General features: G+C 59.3%; 1 protein-coding gene across 1 annotated transcript; it reads right to left on the reverse strand.

The window, feature by feature from the left end:
• Positions 1–1,415: 1,415 nt before the first annotated feature.
• On the reverse strand, positions 1,416–15,889 carry PRDM12 (PR/SET domain 12). The gene is made up of 5 exons (XM_044778165.2): positions 15,628–15,889; positions 13,586–13,776; positions 11,958–12,113; positions 4,435–4,546; positions 1,416–3,098 (listed from the first exon to the last, which is right to left on the reverse strand). Exons 1-5 carry the CDS (start codon positions 15,848–15,850, stop codon positions 2,692–2,694), a joined length of 1,089 nt encoding a protein of 362 aa, XP_044634100.1. The 5' UTR covers positions 15,851–15,889; the 3' UTR covers positions 1,416–2,691.
• Between the last annotated feature and the right edge of the window lie 8,816 nt (positions 15,890–24,705).

Raw genomic sequence — 24,705 nt, forward strand, 5'->3', positions numbered from 1 at the left:
AGGCTTTCAGAGCCAGGCCTCCCACCAGTGGGCAAATTCTTCTGGACCACCGTGCCTATCTGCTCGTCCTTGTATCCAGCGCCAGCACACTTCTGCAGAAGCAGGTCAGCTGCAGGCATGAGATGCACTCTAGTCTGCAATTACAGCCGGCTGCCACCAGGTGGGTTCCGGAGCCCCGGTTGTACCCCCTGTGATCTGTGGCTGGGACGTCGCAGAACAGAATTACCCGTGGAGAGCACTTTAGATTTTCATGAAGGGCCCCTCTGACTTCTCTGCAGGCCCTTCTCCCAGAAGCCAGCATTACTCTCTGGGGGCATGGCATGAGGGCCAGGAGGGAGTATAATTCCATTTTACCCATCGGCATCCAGAGGGATGGGGATTCAGGACAGATAGCTTTGGTCATGGGAACGACAGGCCTGGGTGGGGGCTGCAGTGGGAGGAGGGTAATGCCAGGGACCACCAGAGGCATCAGAAGCCTAGTGGTGAGGTATCAAAGGAGAGGCAGAGTTTGTGACCGGAGAAGGAGGAGTACCAAGGCTGACTTTCCACACTGGCCCTAGGACGGAAGCCCCGGACCGGCCTGCAAGCAAACACAGCAACTCTACATCTCTGCCTGTGCCCCGTCCGCCAGGGTGCTAGACCAGGCCCCCAAAGTGTAGGGGGTCTTCGGGGGTACACACCTGAAGCTCCAGATGGGGATGGCCTGTGTGTACAAAGTGTGTACGAGTGTGAATTCCAGTGTCTGCAGTGTGCACGTGTGTGCACAGCTGGGTGACGATGCATAGAGAGGTGTGCCCGAGGGATGCCAGTGGGTTGGAACGGAGACACCCTCACCGCTGGCATGAGCTGGAACACAGGTGTGATCTCACACTCCCCAGCACGCACACCTCCTCCTGGCCAGGGGGCCCTGGGCCTTTATGGACCGTGAAGCCCTTGGCCCTACAATGATGGCCTCCCCGTTCCTTGTTCTTCCTCAAGGAGGATCTGGAAACGGATGCCCAGAGCATTTGGAAATTCTAGGCATTGGGGGGGCCCTTGGTGGCCATGTTGGCCCACCCCCACTGGCTGCTTGAATTTCTTCAAGCTGTCCATGAAAATGAAGAAAAGTAAGTAAAGATTTTGGGGAAGTAACAAAGTAGAAGACTGATATTTGAGAGTCGGCTGGAAACCAGGAGGAATCGGCCCAGCCCTTCCAAGATATTTGGTTGCTTTGCACAGTGGCCATCTCTTTGGGAGCCGACACCCCAGTGGTGATAGAAAGAATTTTCTTACGCACTGCACAGCGGTGACTTTCAAAACCAGGAAGTGGAACAAGTCTTCCCGCCCCCCTCGCCAGCTTCTAGGCACTTTCCATATTTCCTTTTCATGCAGAGAGAAGTGTCGGCCCTTTCATATGCTAAGTAATAAATGTTCCAAGTAATTTTTATTTTAGAATACAAGAGAGGTACAAATGTATTTACAGTTGTACATATACAATCAAATAATATATATCACAGTTTTGTAAATATCATTTTAGATAAATATTTACAAAGTTAAAGTGACCATTTTCTGGAAGTAGAACACAGTTTCTTGAAAACTCTATACATTTTATACTTTTCATTAATATTACTATAGTTTATTTTACAAAACGCCGTACGGGAATTCTGGTAAATGGCTGCAAGGTGGGAGAGGCGACACCAGAGGGCGCCGAGGGCCGGAGTTTGGGGAAACGAGAAGGGGCCAGGGAGAGCATGAGCGAGCAGGGCTGAACCCTCCGGATCCCGGACAGCTCGGAAGTGCTCTCCGGGCAGAGAAGCTCGTCTTGCCCTACTCCTGCTGCAGCGTGGCGAGGAGGGGCAGGAACACTTCCCCTTCCCGAGCAAGGTGTGACGGCTGAAGGGGAGGGGCCATTGGTCCAACTCTCATGTTTTACAGATGGGGAAAGGGGAAACTGAGGCCCAACGAGGAGCAGGGCCTTGCCTGGGGTCCCGCAGCGGATTTCCGTTTTGCCTTCATTCTCGACCTGCCTGGCACACCGCGAAGTATTCGTGCCTCATTCAGCCCCAGGGGGCCGGGCGTGGGGAGAAGGTGGCCCGAAGGAGAGAAGGACCCGCCTGACCAGGAAGTGCGGGTCTCTCGGCCTCTTCTGGCGGCCCCTGAGCCCCGTCGGCCCCCAATTCTCATGATCCTGTCCGTGATTCCCAACACTGCAGGACACCAGTCTCAAGAGGCAGGAGGAGGAGACAGATACGCGCACCCCACATGCTCCCTGCCACACTGGGTGGCTCTCCCTCTCCATTCCCAACCCGCAGCTCTCTGGGGGAGCGGTGGGGGCCCCCTTGCCCTGATGGGGACCCTCGAAGACTTTCAGTCCCCTCTCCTACCAGCCACGAGAGGGATGCCAGCCTGGAGGGCTGGCTTGACAGGAGGAGGGAGAGTCACGAATGAGACTGGGCATAGGGACCCCTCCCCCCCAAGAGGAGGCAGCCGAGCGGCGGCAACAGCTGGGTGACCTGGGAAAGGGACGTCGCCCTTCAGTGTCCTCATCTGCGAAACGGGGCGACGAGTGTATGCCTGGGGGTCACCCATGGGACGCACTACAGCGCGGGGCCCGCCGGGCTGCGTCTGGCCAGGAGATGGAGTCAAAAGTGAGAGCAGCCCGGCTCCGCGGCCCTGCGCGGGGTGGGGGGACGCGGGGGCGCGGGCGCGCGCTCACAGCACCATGGCGGGCAGGTGGTGCGCGGCGGCGGCGGCGGCGGTGAGCGCGGGCGCGTGCGCGTGCGGCGCGGGCAGCGCGGGCGAGTGCGGCTGCAGCGCGGCGCTGGGCGGCCGGTGGCGCGCGCTCTTCTGGTGGGCGCGCAGGCCGGCCAGCTGCGAGTAGGCGCTCTGGCACACCTGGCACTTGTAGGGGCGCTCGCCCGTGTGCAGGCGCACGTGGTTGCGCAGCGTGGACGACTGGCTGAAGCGGCGGTTGCAGAAGCGGCACACGAAGGGCTTGTCCAGCGTGTGGATGCGCATGTGCGAGCGCAAGTTGCTGCGCGAGTTGAAGCCGCGGTGGCAGATGACGCAGCGCATGCGGCCCGCGGTGCCCGCCGCCGAGTCCGCCGGGTGGAAGTCCTCTGGCCGCGGGTGGGGGTCGTGGCGGGGAGGAGACGGGGAGAGAGCGGCCTCGTTAGATCCCGCCCGCAGCGGCCCTGCTCCCGCGCCTCCCTCGACGCGCGCGCGCCCCTCCCAGGGCCCAGCTGGCCACCGATTGATCGACGGGTGGGGTCTGGGCACACCGACTCGGGGCGCTGGCAGGGGGATGGGGAGGGCACCAAGGGCCTTTGCTTGGGGTCAGGTAGGAATTGGACTCCAGGGCAAGCTGTGAGACCTCGGGGACTTGGTGACTTCGCCTCACCAAATCTCAACTTTCTCATCTGTAAAATGGGAGCGTCCTGCGACCTCACAGGGCTATGCACGACTACAGGGGATGATCACAAAAAGCTGACGTCTATTGAAGGTCCTCTGTGCTGAACGCTTTACCTGCCTCGGAGCAGCCTTCCATAAATGGCAGTAACTGTTATAGTCCCTCCCCCCGCCAAACCAGCCTTCATTCATTCATCCCACAAATATTTACTGAGTGCCCACATGTACGGCGCCTCACTTTCCTCATCCCGGAAACGGAGGCACTAATAGCGCCCCCCCCCCCCCATAAGCCTGCCGTCAGGATCAGAGAAATGGCTGTTTGGAAACATTAGCTGCGGAGCAAGGGCTCAGTAAACGGTAGTTCATGAGCCTCAGGTTCGTCCTCTAAAGATAAGGGAAATCAAATTTCACAAGGCTTATATGAGGACCCAAGTGGGAGGTTACCTGTGAAAGATTTAGCCCAATACCTGGCATGAAATAGGTCTCGAGCCAATGGCCTCTATCAGGACGATCAGCGCCCCACACCAACACACACAGGTGCAGTCTGCCCCGCCTTCCTCCAACAGGTTTATACTGAGCACCTATTCTGTGCCAGGCCCGGAAACAGGGGCAGGGCAGGGAAGTGCACAGATTATCCTAGAAATCATCTCGCCCAACATCTTTCCTTTACAGATGGGGAAACTGAGGCACAGAGCCATTCCTAAGATTGCACTGCAGAACTGGAACTCAGTCCAGGCTCCCACTGCCTGGTCCCTTGGTCCTGCCACAGCCTGCCACCTCTCTGGTGTCCCCACCACCCCCAGCTGCCCCCTGTCTATTCTGGCTAGAAAACAGGAGAACTGCCTTTCACCCATGCCCAGGCCATGGTGGCGGCTCCAGGGGCATCGGCCACCTTGAACCAGTCCCATGTGCTCCATACTGCTGGAGGTTGAACCAGGGTGCCCAGAGGCCAGGAGCCTCCCTGTGTCCCCCCCCACACACACTCTCACACTCTCTCTCTGGGTTCCATGGGTCCTTTGTCATCATGGCCTCATGGAGACCACCTACCATGCTTGTTCTTTTTCTGCTCCTCCTCTAGCCCAGGCACACCGGGGATCCCCAGGAAGGTGTTGTGCGAGTTCCCATACCACACCAGCAGCTCCTGGTCGGGAGGGATCATCTGTAGGGAAGGAGGCAAGAAGGTCAGGAAGGCAGCAGCCCCAAGGGTGAGTCAGGGCTCTCTGCCCATCCCCTCACGGCCGGGAGGCGGCTGTCCTGGTCCCTGCTGTGGAGATGCGGATCCAGTCTCAGCCCTGAGAAAGCCATGCTCAGGTCCATTTCCACCAAGCCGTGCCCGGCAAGCTGCATGAAGACGGACGGCCCCGGATGCTCTGCCCCTCGGCTCCCCTCTCCCTGCCCAGGCCTTCTCGCCGTCTCTGTCCCAGCTGTGCTGCGGGAGCTCCCAAGTTGACAGCAACAGAACGGAAGCCTGGCAGCAAGTGGAAGTAACAGAAGACAGAAAGCTAGGAACTTCTCCTTTCTCCCCCGGGGGAACCAGAGTGAGCCAGTCCTCAGGCCTGCAGGGCTGAGCCAGCTGCTCCCCAGGAGCGTGGGCTGCGGGGCAGCCTATGGTACTTGGCTACCGCCTGCCTGACAATGTCCTGGAAACACCTCTCATCCAAGGCGCCTGCAAGGCAGCACCATGTCACCTGTATGTCCCCATCGCAGGGCTCTGCGTGACTCCATGCACATGGCAGATGCTAAGAAGCAGCATCCGATGTATGAATGCCTCCACTTCAGGAAATACTGGGGCACACCATAAACAAAATCCATTTCACTATGTCCTGGGCCTATGACAGAGATCCCCGCAAATGGTGCCAGGGCTCTGCTGTTCCCGGGGGAGGACCTGCCCCAGGGGAATGGTGAAGGTTGTGGGAAGGGAGGGGTTTGCCGTGATGATCCAGGGAGGCTGTGGAAGGCTGCTCCAGAGGTGACGCTGACCATAAACCCCACATTCTGGGACATCCAAGGGGCCCGCCAGGCTTTGATGAAAGCCCAAGGGGAACCCTCAGGCTCCAGCCAGCTGGAGCAAACGACAGAGAGGACAGCCCATCATTCTTTCTAGGCCTGGAACCCCAGAAGAGCTGGCTTTCACACCCACCCCTGGGGGTCACTTTCTGATCTGCCCAGAGACAGCTGGACACCCCCAGGCAACAGCTAGATTGTCTTCCTGGTAGATTCTCCTGTAGTTGAAGCACAAAAATCACATAGGATGCCACCTAGGGGTGTCTGAAATCACACCAGGATAGGACCCCCTTCCTTGGCCTCCATGGTGACGGAGAAAGCCGTGCTCCTTTCCGTGGTTCTGGCCTGCAGACCTCCGCCATACTCAGAAGGCTCCTGTCCACCACACCATCCTTCCTCTGGTCAGAGCCAGGAGGACCCTCAGACCATCACAGCAAGCCCTGCTCAACCCTGAAAGGCGAGGGAAGCAGAGAGAGGCGGGATGGAGAAGGAAAGTGCGAGAGGTCTAGACGACTGCCATCCTCCTAAGACAGCCTGGGGTCACCTTCTCGACAGACCCCACGGCCCACGGGGCATCACATCAAGCCTCAGGGTCAGTGAGTGACGAGAAGCCAGGCAGAGGTGCCACACCAGCTCAGACTGACGGGGCTTCAGTATGGAAAAGCCAAGTGCAGTCCCTGGACCCAAGGAAAATGAGGTGATGCCTCAAAGAAAGCAGCCTGATTAGAATGTGGCACCACAGCACAAGTTCTCCAGGCCTTTCTGGTCATTTACAGTCCTGGCCGCTGTCCTGGAGGCCAGCGGATCAGTGCTGGAGACCCTGCTGGAAAAGGGATGGGGAAGAGAGAGGTTTTGTAAACCCCTTAGAAAAGAGGATGATGGCACTAAAATAGCTAAGATAAATTCCTTGTGAAGGAAGCCACTCTCCCAGAGACAGTGTGACGGGCCCTCCGTCACCAGGTGACCTCCCCCAAGCCCTTTGCCTCTTTGAGCTTGTCTCCTCAAATGAGGGGGCTGGGGAGCATGATTCCTGACGTTCCCACAACTCTAAGACTCTGATTGAAAGTCGGCTCCAACATTATCCTAACCCCTGACTTCAATTCTCAGAACAAACCAGACACTTACGCATCCTGGTTCTTCTAAAGCAGCCAGCCCCCTCAGACTGTCTGAATATGCCCCTTCCTTCAGTCCTGAAGAGGGATCCAGCTCAGGCTCCGGAGTGACACATGTCGGGGTCCACTGGGACTCCCCACCTGCTGAGTGTGCGACCTCGAGCAAGTTGCCTTCTGTCACGGGGCCTCAGTTTCCTCAACCGTAAAACACAGACAGCGCCATTGCTCCAGCCTTGCTGGCTGCTTGTCGGGGTTCACCAAGCCCTCGCACATAAAGCTCTTTGCAGGTCCATACACAGGAGCGCTTGCTATTATGTTCTCTGAGCTGGTCAACCTCTCAGAGAAGCTGGCAGCTATCTTTGGTGCATCAGGTCCCCGCAGTTGTCCCCACAGAGCCTGCAGTGTGGCACAGGGTCACCGGCATGGTTAAAGCCCAGGGTGACCCACGAGAGCACAAGCTGGGCCCACATGCCCCAAAGACACAAGCCCCATGCCAGCACCACTGCTTCTGGCTCCATCTCCCAGAGGAGAGCACAGATGTGGGACGGGAGGTTCACCAAGCCCCCGCTGATGTCGCCCGGAGCTACAACCCCACCTCCAGACTCATGGCCTGGGAAGCAAATATCTACGTCAACGCTGGCCTTTTAATTTTAATTGATAAAAGCAATTATTACTAAATATAAAATAAATACAACAACAATAATAAGGGGGATGATGAATGAGGAGACAAGAATGTCGGGTTGCACAAATTCTGAATACTGTTATTCCAAGTAGTGTGGAATATTATTTTTTAAATAAGAGTTTCAGTATTGACTGTTTCAATATAAGAATGAATCACTTATTTGCTAACACCTTTTTTTAATGTCCTAAGATTACTTTTACTAGTTAATTTAAAAACTTAAAACAGTGATACAGACACATGGACCAAAATGGACAAAAACATGTGAACGGACACATCACGAAAGTAACTCTCTCTGCCACCCTGGACGCCCAGCACCGTGGCTGGTTTTCCGTGCGTCCTGCCTCAGAAGAGTGTGTCACTTTGAGACTAGTCACGGATGCTGATTTAATCGTGGGCGGCAGGCAGCATGATGGGCAGAGTCACTTCCATTTTCTACGTGATACATCTGATTTTTAAAAAAATAATCAGCACATCTTACTTTCACACAACCAAAAAATATTTTTTAGAGAAAGGAAATCTATTAAGAAGAACCTACTGGAATTGATAATGACAGACATTCTGAGACAGCGAGAAGCCACCAGCTTTGAGGCAGCGCCGGGGAAGCAGACTCCCCTGCACAGAGGGTGGGAAGTGGGGTCCCTCGGAGCCCCTCAGAGCACTGGGAAGCCACAGCATCCCCTGGCCGGGACCTCTGGTCTCTGCCTGGTCCCAGGGAACCCCTCATGCAACAACCCCAGAGATCAAGACCAGGAGACCCCTGGAACCTGCAGCCTCTTCCCTGAGAACTATTGTCCACAGGTTACCAGGGTCCCACCAGCTGACAACCTGAGAGCAAAGCACGGCCACAGTCCCCTGCAGGCGCCCAGTCCTCTCACTAGCACTGTTTCTTTCCGGCCAACACTCGCCTGGCCCAGCCGGGGCTCTCCACTGGGGCTCGGAGAACCAGAATCAGCTGTTCATTCACTTTTCTGGGGAGCAGAGACTGGCTCAGGATACGCAATAAACAAAGCAATTCCCAGAGAAAGGAGACTCGTACCATAAAGCCCCATCCCCAAGACCCTGGAGGAACATCAGCGCCTGAGTCTTCCATTGACAAAAATTACATAATCTCTCAATTGGTGCTTCTTAACCTTCCCTATCAGCCCAGAAATTTTGTCCTGCCCCATTTCTGAATTTTTATTATAAACTGAAAACGTTTTTGGTTTGTTTTCCTAATATAAATTCATGTGACACTATTGAACATGCTCCCGAGAGGCTCTGATGCCCTCCCATTTCCCCAGCAGTGCAGAAGCTCTCGTCTAGAAGGATGTCAGTGTCATCTGGACGAATATCAATTTCCATTGTACCACAGATGTCCCGACACACCAATTAATAGAGTTCCGGCAAATAGATATTGGCCAGGGAGGCCCTACGGCATGGTGGCCAAGGGCTCCGCTCTGGGGTCAGACAGGCCTGGGTTCAAATCACAGCTCAGCAATCTCCTAAGATCTCCCTGAACCTTAGTTTCATCATCATTAAAATGGGGATAGTGATGGAGAGCACCTCACAGGGTGGAGAGAATTCCACTTTTGTAAGCTGCTAAGACTCTCAGCACAGTGCTGGCACATGGTAAGTGCTCCTTGGATGTCGGCCTTATTAATGATGCTTATTATTAATAATCAGAGCACCTTAACTGCACCCACTGATCAGCAAGATCGAAAGGAAAATGGTGCTTGTCCTCATAGAGCCAAGAAAAGGGGCGATGGGGCTATGGGGCTCTAGAAAAAGAAAACAGCTCAACTGCCTGAAATGAGAAGGAAAGTAACAGAAAGAAAAAGCCCACGCTTCAGGGCACAGTAATCTGCCAAAAAAATAAGGAGGGGAAAGACAGAATTTTCTTCCCAGTTCCCAAATCCAAAAATTTCATAACTTATCCCTAAATCCTTTTCTTGTGCTCAGTTTTGGAGTCCAAGATGTTGCTTCCTGGGGCAGCTGGGTTTATTTTCCTGGAGGAACTGGGTCCATGTGTTCTGACCTAGCTCCCATCACCTGCAGAAAGACTAATTCATTCAGCGCTTAGCAACCACTTGCTATGGGCCGGGAACTTTCTAGATGCATCATTTTAGGCACCTGAGGTTATAGGAAATTCTTCCGTGGTTGAAGTGAGCAAGAAGGATGCGGCAGGGATAACACGCCAGATGCAAAACCTGCCTGGGCGTTCTCCACTGACTGGCTGGCCTTGAAACCCCATTGCCCTTGTTTCCATTTAGAGGGCTGTTATTTTGTATTTGTGGGAAATTTAGACCAGCAGTAGTACATTCTGCTTATCGAATAAAGATGTTCCCTCCCATTTTTTTTGGCAAGGAATGGGTTACTCTTATGAAATACAAACAGCAGTTCTGAGTGACAGAAAGATTAAGAAAACAGATCACGGCAAAGGCCCCTCTCCTTGGCTAACTCGCAAACACGAGCACGCACAGAGCAAACAGCCGGCTATTCCAGAGGCACCCGGGGAGCGGCCTGGGGGTGCCGCGATTTCTTCTCATGGAGCCTGGAAGGGCCACCCGGGCTCTGGCCGGGGCCCCGCTGCATGGAGGTCACACACACTCAGACACAGCTTGTCTGATAAGTGGTTTGAGAAAATTGCCACACAAAAAATATGCCCAATTTCACTTATTAAAAGTAAAACAGGTAATATGTTGCTTTTCCTTGTCCCTCACTCAAACAGTCCCTTCTTCCTAGGCTTGACAGCTCCATAAAAGCATTAATAGCCAAATCGGTGGCGTCTCGCAGTCGACGTCACATATGATATGATATCTTTTCTCCTGATCCTTTTTTATCAACCTGAGTTCCTGATCAAATGTAGATGACCTTGGTTTTTTTGATCTGATAAACCCAGATCCCTCCCTGGAGATGCTGCTCAGCCACCTTGCCCTCTGACTCTGAATTTCTGTAATAATTCTGTAATAATGCTTCCGGACTTTGTTCAGCCTTCAGCTGGTGTGACTCACGCAGCAAGATGAGACTCAGGCCTGCCGTGGCCAGGAGTCCTTTTCCCAAAATCACGCCAGCTTCCCGCTCTGTCTCCTGTGTCCGGGCGCATGTGTCTGAGTGGGAGGGGTGGTGTGAATGTGCACCCCGATCTCATCTGGCTCAGGATGGCTGGGAAGCTGCGTCCGAATGTGAAGATGTGTGTGAGGCTGCCAGGGCGGAGCAGAGGAGGACCTGGGTGGGTGCTCTCTGCTAGAAGTGGGGTTCAGCCGGACAGCAGGCTGATTCTAGGATGTCTGGTGGGAGCCCTTGTCCCGCAGGGTGGCCGCCCAGCCCGATGGTCAGAGGAATCACCTCTGTCCTGGGCCTGTGGCCACCCTCATACTGCCCCACCCTACTTGAACCCCAGTTCAGGAACTGCTCGCCTTTTCCTTACCCTCCACTCCCTGGTCTTCCCCAGGTCCACCCCTCAGCCAGGACCCACTCCCTGGCCAAAGCAGGGCCCAGGCAAAGCCCATTCTGCTGTCATCCTTGGGAGATTCCCTGGAACCTGGTTATCGAGGGACAACAGGACCCCAGTTCCAGAGGCTGGTAGGTTCCAGTGCCCCTCAGGGCTTTGGAAAAACTTGGGGTTCAGGGAGAAAATGGACTAAAGGGAAGTCATTCTCTGACCCTTAGGGGGACTCCAGAACACCCCTAAAACTCAACCAAGCCCAGCCCCACCCCGAGGGGCCCTGTGCCTCTCCCCATGGGGGAGCAGAAGCATGAGGTCCAGACAAATGCTGGGGGAACAGCCTCACTATCCCCACACAGCACTCGCCACCAACCTGCCACAGGGAGACAGGGCAGCTTGCCCCCTTCTGGGCCAGACACTGAGCGAATTTCCTGCCAACGAACACTGTCCAGGGAGGGTCCCAACAGCGTAGCCCCTCTCGGCTACCACCACGTGGCTTGCTTTGCACCATCAGCCCCTTCCCACACACTGTGAGCTTGTCTGCTTCTGCGCAAGCATTTCCCTACGAGGAACATCTCCTTCTCCCATCCTCCTGAGCCTCCCCATGCCCTGGGCCTGGCTTAGCTGCCCCCAGCCCCCGATGGTGGGAAATATATTTATCTCTCTGCTGTCTCTCCCTTTCTCTGTCCCCTGAGAAGCTTCACCCAGCACAGGCGTTAGTGTTGATGTCCCCCCAATGCCTGGTAAGAGCTCCTGAGCCTGCCTGACACCAGGTGAGGCCCGGTCTCCTCGTCTCTAAACTGCAGATAACCGCAGAAACCTCCTTCGAGGATTACATACGATAATGCACACACAGCATCTAGGAGAAGGCTGACCCTGCGAGCGATCAGGATGTGATAGCTGAGACTGGAGTCATGATCCACACGTGATCAGTCCCACACATGCAGAGGGACGACGCACAGCTAAAACGATGTAGACACAACACCCTCTCTCCCCCACCCCAGATGCTTTCCCTGGGCTGCCTTGCCGTGTCTTGCTCTCTGTCTCCATGGCTTCTGAACCCCAGAACACCCTCAGTAGATATCCAGGGACCTGTCTGCCATGTTTGGAACATTCACAATGGCATGAAGTCGAAAGTTCTGTCCAGCAGAAAGCTTGCCACGGACGTCAAGCTCCTGAAGACCATGATGCATGGGCCTCAGCCCTATAGCCTGGGCAGGGCCAACTGGGCCAGGGTCAACGCCCCTCCATCCACTACAGTCCCCAGACACTGCTGCCCGGTACCTCCCCACCCCCCGCTCCTGGGCTCCTCCCCACCTAGCCCCTACACAAAGGCACACATGCTCACCTCGATGGCCTTGTAGAAGATGCTCGTGCCAATCTGGACGACCTCCAGGTTCTGCTCCTGCTCGTTGCGTGCACACTTGATGTACGTCATCCAGCTGCGGTGGTCCTCCTGGCTGGCATCGATGAAGTAGCGTACTGTGCCGTCCTCGTTGAACACCTGGGCGCGGGTGAATCGGACACCAGGTGAGGCAGTGCTGTCACCGGTGCTGCCTTTGGCCAGGGCCAGGCCCCATGCCGGGCACATCCACACGCATTCTCTCTCCATCCTCACAACAGCCCAGGAAGTGGACACAGCTATTATCATCTCGGTTTTCCAGCTGAGGAAGGGGAGGCTCGAGAAGTACAGAGACTTGCCTGAGGCCAGCTGGCTAGAAGCAGCCAGCAGGGAGCCAGTCCCAGGGCCCCACAGCTCCTGTTGCCAGGTCCTCCCATCCCCAGAAGAAAAGCGTCTCCAGGGATCACTGACCCTACCAAGTGGCATCCGGCTAGCTCTCCGGGGATACGGAGGTGCTCCCTGGAGCAGCAGAGAGCACTGGCCAGAACCTCAGAGAGGACACAGGAGGCTGCAGAGGGAAGGCTGGCTTGCTGTGGCACCAGGGTCTGGCCTAATCCTCTTTGTGGGAGCTGCCAAGGGTACTCAGATCAAACGGGACCCCAACCTCCTAACCCAGCCACAAGTGGGGAAGGTAACCTCTGGCCCGAGCCTCCAGGGGAGAGAGGAGGTGAGGTTAGGAGCAGCCTCTGGGCCATCGCCCTGTTCCCTTCCTCCTCTCCTGTGACCAGGTGCAGGATTTGTCTTGTCACACTGGGCTCCACTAGAGTCTGCCAGGTGGGGGGTGTGGGGGGAAGCTGTGGTGGGGGGAGGAGAGTAGGGAGAGGGTGCACCAGCCTGGCCTCTGCAAGGGGGGAGCCACAGAGGAGGAAGTGCTTTGGGAGTGCCTTTGTCCTAAGGATGGCCCTCCCTGGCATCTGGCATGTGGCACTGTTTCGCAGGAGGAGGGTCAGAAAGCCTGAGATGGAAGCTTCTCTGAGCTTCAGTTTCCTTCTGTAAAATGGGGATGACAACTCACGGATGGGGCTGCTGAGATCATCTGCTGGAATGCAGGCCCTGGGCTCAGAAAGCTGACTCAGTGCCATTTGTCGCTGACCATTTCCAGTGTCACTATTGTGCCTGAGTTCAGAACCACTTCTCGAGAAGCACAGGCCCCCTTCATTCTCTTTCCTGACGCCCTCCCCCCCAGGTCAGAGCTGGCTTCCAGGGGCTTTCCTTGCTGCTCTGGGGTAGGGGAGGCAGAGAATGCAGGTGGCTGGGAGATGCTCTCAGGGATGACTTTCCAGCTCTGCATGGGACCCTGGGCAAGCGACAGAGCCTCTCTGGGTCTCACCGCCACTCTGAAGTGGGGCCAACAACAGTCTGCTCCCTAGGGCCGGCCAGAGGAAAGAGGATCAGATTTTTGCAAACAACTGCCTTTGTGGCGCAGTTTGGGGAGGAACCTCCAGGTATCAGGCGGTGTAGGGTCCCGCCTGAGCGAGCGCAGGGCCCAGCATCCCCAGCTCCCAGCGAGGGCGCAAGCGGCGCTCAGACGCTAGGGTCCCACCTGCCGCCCTGTCCCCCAGCCAGGCGCGTACCTCCCACATGAGGTTGTTGTTCTTGCAGATGTCCACATGCTCCGGGGCGATGACGCGGCCGGTGAAAGGGCCCATCTCGGTGCCCGCCTTGATCCACGTCTTGGAGAAGATGCCGAGGCCCTCGCCGGGGATAGAGCTCTGCGCGATGATCACCTCCGCCGGCAGCACCAGGCTGGACAGCTTCTGCACCTCTGCAGCCCCGGGCAGGGGGACTGCGTCAGAGCCTGAGGCAGGGGACACCCGGCTCTTCTCCGCCAGGGACCGGAGCGGTCCTTCCCGGCCCACCCACCCCAAGCCCGCCCCGGAGCGACTCCGGAGAAGCGCCCGGGTGTGTGTGTGCGCGGCGGAGTCGGGGCGAGGGGTGGAGGCTCAGCGACCTGAATCTCCTCTGTTTGCAACCAGAGGACCTTCTGTGCCCTCGAAAAGAAGAGGTGCTTTCGGGCTCATTTCTAGGAGGGTTTTTTTTAGTCTCTCCACGAATTCTTAAAGCATTCACAACCTCCCCTGCTCTCCACCTGGGAAAAGTTTAAGAACTGCAGAGTTGACCGCAGGTTTTACGACTGGGTAAACTGAGGCCAGCTCCGATGAGGAGGTGACAGCCAAGGCGAGACTCTTTCGCCCAGTCCCGATCTGGGTCCTTCCGCCGGTGACCCCGCGCTCACTGCGCGTCGGAGCACAGGGCACTGTCAGAGGCTCCGGGAAACTGATGCACACGGAGCATCTGGAAGGGCCTTTGACTCTTTTCAGGGTGCGGGGAGGCCCGGCGCCCCGGGCGAGCTGACAGCACTGGGAACAGACCTCGGGCTGCGAGTCAGCGGAGGTTCAAAGGAAACGCGGGCGGCGGCGGGCAGTATTCCCCACTCTTTGTGTGGCCCCGGGCGCGCCTGGGTCCCTTGCTGCCGCCAGGATCTGGGGTGCCGGGAAGGGCGGCGCCAGGACTCAGGAGCCCTGAAGTCGCATCCCTTGGGCGGATAAGCGCCCGCAACCCTCGGCGGTCCCCCTGCCGGGCCTGGCAGCCGGGGTGGGAGCGGCGAGGCGCACGGGGGCGGCCTCCTTGTCTTACCAGGTTCCCCTCTAAGCTACCTGGGAAAATACCCGGCGAGCGGGCCGGCTGAAACGGGGGGTTAAACGGTGTCCATTGCGGCGCGGCCGGCAATTTGTCACGCTGTTAAAGTGATCGCATTCATTCGGCTCCATTCGAAAGAAATTGCTAATTCTAAATTCATTAGCCCTGGAAGAATGCTGTAGCAGTAAATTGTAGCTCAATGCGGAGGGGCCTTGTTTAAAAGGGGCCGAGGAATTCCCCTTACAAAAAGGGGGGATTAGATGGTTGACATAGCGTGAATGGAAGTGGAATTAGTCTGCACGGTAAATTAAGAGAGGAACAGAAATCCTAACGGGGACGAGAGGGCGACGCCAGAGATGCCAGCGGCCGGGGAAAGATATTGTTTGCGGGTTGATGAATGAGGAATGAGAACTTCAGACATCTTAAAGAAAAGAAACTTTCCTCGCTCTCTCTTTCTCTGCCCGGCTCTCTCCGCGGCTTTCTCTCCCGGCCCGCCCGCCCGCCGCCCCCTCCCCAGCCCCCGCTGCCTTCTAAAGTTCTGGGTTTAAGTGAGAACTTTCGCGGGTCAAGCGCAAGTTAACTAAATGAATTTAAAACCCCTTCTTTTTGAGTCAACTGCTATTACACGCCTAGTAAGGCTTTAAATGCCTGGAACCCGCCAGCTCAAAGGGGTGAGGGGCGGGCAGGGAGCGCGGGGGGCGGCGGGGCCCGGCAGCCTGGACGCCGCCATCCCTTCTCCCAGCCGAGCCGCGCCGGGTGCAGAGATGCACCCCCGCCCGTCGCCCCGCCCTGGCTTGGTTGTGCGCGCCCTGGTTCGGCTTCCGGGAAACTGAGGCACACGGAGCCTCTGGAACGCCCGGGTTGGCGCTAGCAGCCGCTATGCCCCGTGTCCCCGCCGCGTCCCGCGTGTCACTCGGCGAGGAATCAGGGGCCGCCAGCAAGAGAGGACCCGACCGGCCTCGACGGCGCGACTCACCGCCGGAGAAGGACTGCGCCAGGACCTCGGCGGTGAAGGCTGTCTTGGGGCTGGCGTGGTGGCTCTTGTCCTCGAAGAGCTGCTCGCCCAGCACGTTGCGCCAGCGGCCGTACAGGAAGCTGTGCAGGATGTCGGAGGTGATGACCTCGGCCAGCGCAAGCCCCGGCGCCTTTAGCCCCGTCTTGAGCACCAGGGCCTCAGCCGGGAGCACGGAGCCCATCATGGGCGGCCCAGGGCTCGCCGGCGCCGGGAACGGACGGCCGGGCTGATGCGGGGATGTGGCGGGCGAGAGGAGCACGGACGAGCGAGAGAAGAGGGCTGTGATGGAGGAGAAGGAAGAGGAGCAGAGGGAGGACGAGGATGCAGGAGGGAGCGGGAGGCGAGGGGGTGGCTGGGAGGAAAGCGAACGAGAGGGAGCGAGGCAGAGAGGACGAGAGAGACGGAGAAATCTGCGGAGACGCAGAGGCGGCGCGCCGAGGCTGGAGAGACGGGTGGAGGCGGAGGCGGTGCGGTGGGGTGGTGCGGGGGTGGGGGTGGGAGGCGGGTGGCTGCAGAGAAACGGCGGCGAGGGGCTCTCGGACGCGCGCTCGCCTGTCGCACACCCCGGCCCGGACGGTCTTCCCCTTGGCAAAATCTCAGCGCCTTTATAGGAGCCGCAGTGACCCTCCTAATTGGTTATTAATGACCCCCTGACGTCGGAGGACAGACTAGTCGTACCCGGCCGGGCTCGAGGAGCCTTTGCTGCTAGAGCTCAAGGGGCGGGGGCGCGCGGGCCGCTTCGAACTGTCCCTCTGCGCTCCTCCTGCCCCTCCCCGGCCCTTCCTCCCCCTCTTCTTCCTCCTCCTCTCCCGGTGGGGAGCGCCGGGCAGGGTGGGAGGCTCAGCCCAAGGCGAGGAGAGGAGGGGACGGAAGAGGGCGTGGGGGGGAGGAGGGGGGAGGGGGGCTCGCTTGGACTTCAGGGACCGGACTTGGGGGAAGGGACGCCTGGCCTCAGTCCCTGCGCTCACCACTGCCCTAGGCCGGATCTGCGTCCACCATCCCGACTGGCCTGGCCAGCAATCACTTCCCCTCCGCTCCCTGGCCCGGCCGGGTCCCGCGCTCCCCTCCTCGGCCCCGCCCCGGGCTCTCCCGGGCTCCAAGCCCCAGACTGCGGGAGTCGCCCTGGAGCCTGCAGGCCCCGCGTGGGCCACGCTGATCTCCTGCGCAGACCGCGCTTCGCTTCAAACGGGCCGCTCCAACCTCCCCGCTTGCTGCCCGCAGCCGAGTGTGAAACTCGTCGCCGGTGGGAGAGGCTGTCGGGGCGGGGCTGCGGCCGCCGTCGGGGTTGGGCCCGGCCCCAGCTGGCTTCGTGGGCGGCCAGGCTCCTAGCTCCAGAGGGGTTAGGTCCGGGTCGGGAAGGGCGGAGGAAATCCGCACAAGCCGCGGGCCGCTCAGAAAAGGCTTTCCTGCCGGATATAGGGGGGATCGAAAGAAATCGGATGGAAATCCCGGACCGTCCCGTGTGGGAGCAGCCGTGCCCCAGAGCGAACGCCCTCCGAATCTGCAGGCAGCCCCGGGCCGGGCCGCGATGTGCGCTCTGCTCGAGGCTCCAGCCACCCGGCTGCTTCGCTCAGCCGCGACCTGGGGAAGCCCGCTGCGCGCACGCACTCCTTCCTTCTTGCCTCCTCTCTTTGCACTCCTTCCTTCTTGCCTCCTCTCTTTCTTTCTTTTCTGGCTTCCTTCTTCTCCCTCTTCCTCCCTACTCTGCTCCCCCACCCCACCCCCCGCCCTCATTCCACCAGTGGACTTTCTCCCCAAAGGAGCCAAGGCGCCCGGAGCGCCAGCCGGTTTCTCTCGTCTCTCTCGGGAGACAGGGAGCTGCTGAGCCCGGAGCCGGTGCCGGAAGGCCACCGCTTCCTACAGGCGGTCCCGCCTCTCAGGGTTAGCCTCAAGCCCCCAACTCCAGCCCCAGACACGGCGGGGAGGCATGAGGACACCTCCCCACTCCCTGCAATTTCAGATTCAGGTTTTCGGAGCCCGGTTTTCTGGACTCTCAGGGCAAGAGTCGAGCTCACGGGTTAGCTGGAGGAAGCTGACTCCCCAGGCCTTCTCTGCCGCGCGTGGATTTGGGCAGACGGGCAGGGGGCCTGGCCTCCCCAAAAGGAGTCACTCTCCTCATGCCCCTTGGCAAAGAGCTCCCTCCACCGCGGCGTCCGGCCTTGGCTGAGCCAGCCACACACCTGGCGGCCACGGACCCCGGCCCCTGAGCGCCCGGTTCCGGCCAGTGGTCTCTGACGTTCCGGGGTCTGCATCGGGGCCAGAGTAAGGGAGTCGGCGACCCCCAGCCTTCAGACCCAAAGCCCAGGTCCGCTTCGAGGCCGCTGCCGGGGGAGGCTGCACCGGGCAGGAGACGCGACCGTCGGGCCCGGCGCCAGCAGAGGGCAGCGCAGCGGAGGAGCGAGCGCGGCCGCGGGCTGGGGTCCCGGAACCTCCACGCCCTTCTGGACGCCGCCGGCGGGTCTCCCTGGCTCCCGCTTGAGCCGAGGGTTCGCGTCCGAGGGGGCGGACGGAATCCTGGCACGGGAGCCTCACCGGCGCCTGGGCCTTGGTTTCTAAGAAGACTTGGTGGAGCGGAAAATGCTCCCGCGCGGCGGAGAGTACGTCGGGGAGCGCCGCCAGGAGCCGCGGGCTCAGTTCCCAAGCCCCGCAGCCACCCAGCGCCGCCGGCGTCCTTGGGACGGTCCTTCTCTCTGAGCCTCAGTGCCCCTGTCTGTGCAATGATTTGAGTTGGATTTTGTGAACCGAGGTTTTTTTCCCCGCCTCTCTTTGGGTCAGGTCACTTTCCTCTGAAAGCCCCGATGATGTTGCCCACTCCGGGCCACACCTCACTGAGAAAAGTCCTCAGGTCTGCGGGTCCCTCCCACCTGGGGCTCAGCATTTGGGTCCTGGACTCCCAGCTCGGAGTCAGAAGGTGAAAGGACCGAGGGCTCAGACCGCGGCCAGGGAGCCCTATTCCTTTCCCCAGGACGCGCAAACCCAGGGAGCGCTGCTGGGGTTGGAGCAGAACAGCTTCCCAGCTCGTGCCCCCGCCGGCCCCGCGCGTCTCCGTCGCACGCTCAAATTTTGTGCTTCTGCTCTAGCCGTACACCCCTGGGCCGCGCCCCAGGGGTAAGGGGAGCTGTAGGGAGCGCCCCAGTCTCGGGGCCCATTGGAATGGGGGAGCGAGGCCCCTGCGCGTGCATCTCTCCTCGCTAGGATTGCGAGGGAAAACGGTGCACGTTCCGGGGTTTCTCCGCGGATGGACCCTGTCGTTTTCCGCGAGGCCCAGGAGCGGAGTGTGCCCGCGCTGAAACCCCCTCCCCTAGGCCTGGCGGGGCCGGAGCTCGCAGGCGCCGCCCCCACCTCGCGCCCGCGGGCTGCAGCTCCGAGATCTCTTTAATATTCATGGGCGTTAATAGAGAGGCCCCCAGTATATCGGTCCATTGTGGGCGGCTCGTAGGGCTTGAATAGGCCCCGGCCCCCTTTCTTCGGCGCAGCTTCCCGAGGGGCCGGGCCAGGAGTGAATGGCCCCGCTTCCCGCCCCGCACCCCCCCCCCCCTTGCGGGGAGAACATCTTTATCCCCGCCGCTGCCGCCGCCGCCGGGCCCCCATTCACGCGGCCTGGGCTCGGGGCGGAACAAATCAATCGGACGCGGCTCTTCGGAGGTCACCCTCGTGGCCCAGGCTCCCCCTTCTCCCCGAACCCACGGGAGTGGAGAGAGGGAAGCGGCGGCAGGCCGACGGACCCACGGACTGAGGGACACTTGGGGAGGGAGGCCTTCGGGGCAAGTGATGAGGGACTCAGGCTCTCGCGGCCGCCGGGGACCAGCTGGCTTCTACTTGTTGCCCTGCGCAGGGCGCAGGGCGGAGCGCGGAGAGAATGGGGACCAGGGCCCAAGCCCGGAGACCCGTCCTGCCTCCCCTCCAGGCTCCGGCGCGCGCCCCTACGGGCCTGGCAGCCGCACCCGCGAGACCCGGGCACGAGGTGGGGGGCCGCCCGGCGTTCCCCAGGCCCCGCCGCCCGGCCCGCAGGGCACTTTCGTTCTCGCCAGTGCGCCCGGGTCCCGACAGCGCGCTTCAGGGGGGCGATCGGAGGGGAGGCTCGGTTCCCAGCTCCCGCACCCTCGCTCGGCCGCCCTGGCCCGGGTGGCGGGGGATGCGAGTCGGTCAGGCGGGGCCAAGGCGCACGGGTCTCCGCCCCTCCAGCCCTGCCTGCCCTCGGAGGCGCAGAAAGGAGCCCATTGTCCGCCGAGAAATACATTTTGGGGGGCAGAGTGAAAGCTCGTCTTTCTTTTGAACTTTAGAAGAAAGTCTTCGGCCCTCGGAGGGAGAGATTTGTCCTCCCTCCCAGGGGCCCCGCGCGCCTCCTCCTCCCGAAACATCTGCCGGGGTAAAATCCACCCTGGAGGGCAGACCGCGCTCGCTCTAAGCCCCGCGAACTCATTAAAAAGATATTAGCGGCGGGGGCAGGTCCCGCGCAGGTATCGATCGGCCGGAATGAGCCCGAGGAAGAAAAGGCGAAGAATTTGGACGCGCCGCGCCCCGACCCCCTACCTGGGTCCCCCAGCCCTCTGCGCCCCAGCCCCGCGGCAGGAGGGGGGCCCCTGCGCCGTCCGCGTGTCCACCGGTCGGTGCGCCCGGCTGCCTCCCGCGGCTTCTCGCCCCCTCCCCGGCTCTCCCTCCCCGCGCCCGGAGCTCCCGCCTCTCCCCGCCCGAACGCGGTCCCGTCTGCTCCCTCCGCTTCCCTCCTCCGCTCGATCGCCGCCGCCGTCGCGCTCCCCACATCCCGGTCTCTCTCTTTCCCCCTCTCCCTCTCTCCCTCTTTCTCCCGCGCTCTCTCCTCTCTCGCCTGCGCTTCGGCCCCTCTCGGCTTCCTCCTCCCATTTCTCTCTCGCTGTGTGAAGCTCAGCCTTTCTGGTCCCCATTCCCGCCGTGGGCCAGAGAAATTCCTTCCTCGAGTGGGACCCGTGTGTCCCCCTCCCCGGTTCCCGCAGACGGCTCAGGGCTCCAGGGCCCCCCCCGTCCGCGCGTACCAAGGCGCGACGGGCTGCCGAGGTGCGGCGGGGGCCGCAGGCCGCAGAATCGGTTTCCATAGACGTGACTGGGGGCCGGGCCTGCGCGGGGCTGCCGGGCCGAGTGGCGGCCCCAGCGCGGGGAACACGGACAGCGCCCCTCCCTCGGTCTAATTAGCCTCGGCAGCCAGGGAGAGACAAAGGCGCACCCCGGGGCGCCCACGTCGAGCGCCGCGTCCCACAGCCGGCGCCCCGGCGGGCAGGTGACTGGCACGCAAGTCCCTCTGGGCGCCCAGGGCAGGGCGCCCCTTCCCTACGCCTCCGGTGCCAGCGCCGGAGTCAGGGCGGATCAATACGGCGGGACCGGACGGAGCAAGAGACGCTCTGGGAGACAGGCGCGGGCTTCTGGAGGCAGAGGGGCCGAGATGGAGGGAGACTGAGGTAGAGAGAGGCCGAGATGGAAGGATCTAGATGAAAATCGAAGTCTGAGATGTGGAGACGCAAGGACACGCGCGGAGAGCAGAAGGAAGCAGAGGCAGGGATTTCAAAAGAGCCCGAGGCCTGCGGACTTCTGAGACTTAGAGACGTGGCTGAGAGGGAGGAATGGGGGTGCTGCGACACAGAGATTGGGATGTGAGGGGAAAAGGGATCCAGGGGAAAGCAGGCAGGAGGGATGGAGAGAGAGGGAGGCTGGGAGGTGGGATAGGTGGGAGATGGGCAGTGCCCTTCCCTGCCGGCTTCCTCCAGGCCTCTGGCTAGGGCACCCCACTCCTCAGCTTCCTGCCCCTGCTGTGAGCCCATGGGCAGCCAGAGGAAGCCCGCTCACTTGCTCATTTGAACCCCTGTTTTCTCTAGAGGCCCTTCCAACATCACACTGGCCTCCCTGGCCCCTCTTCACAATCTCCAGGGCTTCCTGCCTCCTGGCCCTTGCACCTGCCATCCTCCCCCTGGATGTCCCCAGAGCAGAGAGGGTTGGAACAGGGAGCTGTGCCCTGACTCTGCCTCTCCTCACCCCCACCTGCCACTATGGGCACCATCTCCTGCCTCAGGAAGAAGCCTGGGGGCTCCGGGTCCCTCCTTGTTCAATAAATATTTATTGCCTACTGTGTGCCAGGCCCTGTACAAGGCCCTGGGGGCTCCAGGGTGCTGAGGGCAGACGTAATGCTTGCCCTCTCAGACCAGCTTCCAGGGGTTGGGGGTGCACGCTGGTGGGGCCAGCCTGGAGGCTCTGATGCCTCTCTGGCTGGACATCTCTGTCCACCTTGCTTCGACCTCATCTGTAAAGTGGGGAGAATCACTCCGCCTGTCTCATAAAGCCCCACATGCCCGGCGAACGAGCTCGCATGGGAGAGAAGCTGGTGACTGTCCTTCTATTATTGCCCCCTCTCCAAAGACCACCTGACCCCACATGTCCACATGTACAGGTCCCCTGGGCCCATCAGGAGATGCCCCAGGCCCTGGAGACCTGAGGATGTGAGTACAATCCTGGCTCCAGCAGGTACCCGCTTCCCCTCTCTGAGCCTCAGTTCCTTCATCTGCAAAATGGGGATAACAGTAGAACCTCCACCCGGAGGGCCATCATGAGTCATGAGGAATAAAAGACATCATGCATGCAAAGCTTGTAGGATGGAGAACGTACTTGATACATGGAAGATACTGGCAACTCAATACATTTAAAAAGTAATGCATGGCCATGCTTGGAAATTCGGGAAATAGGAAAGTACACAGGTGAGTACCAAATATGGCCTACAAGGGGACGCTAAAAAGCAAATCTATATGCTGGGCAGTTGACCAGTATGCTAAGGAGTCTGTGGTCCATGTCTTACAATGGTAATTGGAGTGAAAAAAAAAAACCAATAATAGTAATAATATAACTTAGATTTGCTAGGCACTCACTAAGTACCAGTACTTTTAAGCACCTCACATGGATTTTCTCAATCCATCCTCACCCCAACACACTGAGGTAGCTGCTATCATTATCCCCATCTCCAAGAAGAGTAACTGAGCCACAGAGAAGTTAAGTGTCTCAGTCAGGAACACTTTTGGCCCCCAAGCAACAGTGGAGCTGACCTTGATGGCTGCTGTGACAAGGGGTTTATTTTTTCACATAACAGACCGCAGAGATAGGTGGGTATCTGTGGGCCTTGGCTCAGCAGCTCAAAGATGAGAGGCCTGAGGGTCCCTCTGTTCTCATGGTCACAAAATGGCTGCTGTAGCCCTGCCATCACAGGCAGGCAAAAGGGGCAGTTTCATTGATGCACCCACGGTCACACATAATGAGCAAAGAGCAGAGCTGAGACTCAAACCCAGACAACTTGAGTCCAGGGCTGGGCCATAATTCCTGTCTTGTGCAGCCTCCTGGCTGAGCTGCTGAGGCCAGAGGAACTGTGATTCCGGAACCTGTGTGCTGTCTGCTAATCCCAAGAGGCTGTTCCAGTGGGCAGGGCAGCGGCTTTCATTGGCTGCAGAGGAACGAGGCACGAGGCTTGCGGAGATGACCTCCATGGGCCCTTCTGACCTGTCCAGCAGCCAGTGATTGGACTGGGAGTTTCTTGAGGGCAGGGGCCTTGCCTGAATCCTCTTTGTACTCCGGGGCCAGCTCTGGGGCCTGGCACCCAGTGGGTGCTCAGTCAGTGAATGAATGATGGGGAGGGTGGAGGCAGGGTGTGAACAGGCTCCAGAAAGACGACGAGGCCTCTGGACCTGCCTGCTTTCTCTGGGGGGCCTGAGGAAGCCTCTGTGTCCAACAAAGTGGCATTCAGGGACCTCCAGCCCCTATCGAGCTGGCACAGCCAACAGGCCAGGGCAGCCCAGATCCTTTGAACCCCAGGCCCCAGTCGGGATGTGGGAAGAGATGCTGAGGCCCAGCTACAAATGCTCCGACCTGAGAGGACACGAGCAAGTGGGATGATGTGCCCTCAGCCCTGAAAGCCAGAACCAGAGCGACCTTGTGCAGGGGGTCGGGTGCACTCAAGGCCCTTCTTTCCCTCCTACGGGCCCCAGCCAGGGTCTTGGATTCCCTGGGCCTTCCTGCTTCCAGCCTGTATCCCGTCCACACTGCGAGGTGCCTCTCCCGCAGCACCTCTGTCATCATTGCTGCCCTGGTTCCACAACCGTCAACAGCACGGAGGACAAACGGTGATGGCGCCGGCTCTCTGACAGTTCCTTTTGGCTCCCAAGCCTAGCGCTGGGTCACTCACGTGTGTGGATGACTATCCACAACTCGCCACAAGTCTGCAGGATATGCCCTCACATTCCCCCATTCTGCAGTGGAGGAAACTGAGGCTCAGCAAGGACAGTGAATGCCCTCGAAGCCTGTGCCCTTCTCCTCTCTCTGCCCCCTGGGCGCTCTACAGCCAGAGAATAAAACCCCAGGGGCTGCGTCTTCATATCAATGTGCCCCTGTGCAAGCCCATGCTTTAGACGGCTGAGGTGTCAGAAAATGGGTGTTAAACTGGGCTGAAGGGAGATTTTTAATCTTAGACTCATTTACCTACTCTCACCTTTACTTACTCCCACCTCTCCCCCCCCCCCCGCCCCCGTCTGTCTGGGGGCAGCTTTTGGGCAATCAGGGAAGACAGCCTCGTCTGAAGACCAGATGAATCAGTCGTAGTTACAATGCAGGGGAGATTTGCTGCTCCCACTGCTGAATAAGTCCCCAGTCATATGTATTCTGGAGGCTTCTGGATGCTCCGGACTCAGCTCATCCTTTGTTTATTTTAATTATACAAACATTTAATGCACACCCTCAATGTGCCAGGCTGAATTTGGAGCGTAGGGGCATCTGTCCAGCAAGGGCAAGTTGTGCCCTGCAGCATCAGCCCAGCCCTGGCAGCTTCCGGTCCCGGAGACTTTAGCGAGAGGTGACTTAGTTCAACCAGCATCTACTGAGAACTTGCACTGTGTCAGCCCTGTCCCAGCATGGAGACACCCAAGAGGACCCAGCTTGCTTCTGTCCTCAGGATACTGACGTTTTCTCAGCAAGCCAGGCACATCCACAGTGCCCAGACTGCCTTGCGGGATGTTAGCTACAGTCTTGGAATTCATC

This window comes from Equus asinus, chromosome 10 (genome assembly GCF_041296235.1).
Source record: "Equus asinus isolate D_3611 breed Donkey chromosome 10, EquAss-T2T_v2, whole genome shotgun sequence".
In the NCBI taxonomy this organism is placed as follows: domain Eukaryota; kingdom Metazoa; phylum Chordata; class Mammalia; order Perissodactyla; family Equidae; genus Equus; species Equus asinus.

What these genes read in the sequence shown, in the direction of transcription:
- PRDM12 (XM_044778165.2), bottom strand. Translation starts at nt 15,850, where the DNA reads ATGATGGGCTCCGTGCTCCCGGCTGAGGCCCTGGTGCTCAAGACGGGG. An exon ending in TCTTCTACAAGGCCATCGAG is followed by an intron (nt 4,547 to 11,957) that starts GTGAGCATGTGT and finishes CCTTCCCTACAG; the next exon opens with ATGATCCCTCCCGACCAGGA. An exon ending in GCAGAAAAAGAACAAGCATG is followed by an intron (nt 3,099 to 4,434) that starts GTAGGTGGTCTC and finishes ACCCGCGGCCAG; the next exon opens with AGGACTTCCACCCGGCGGAC.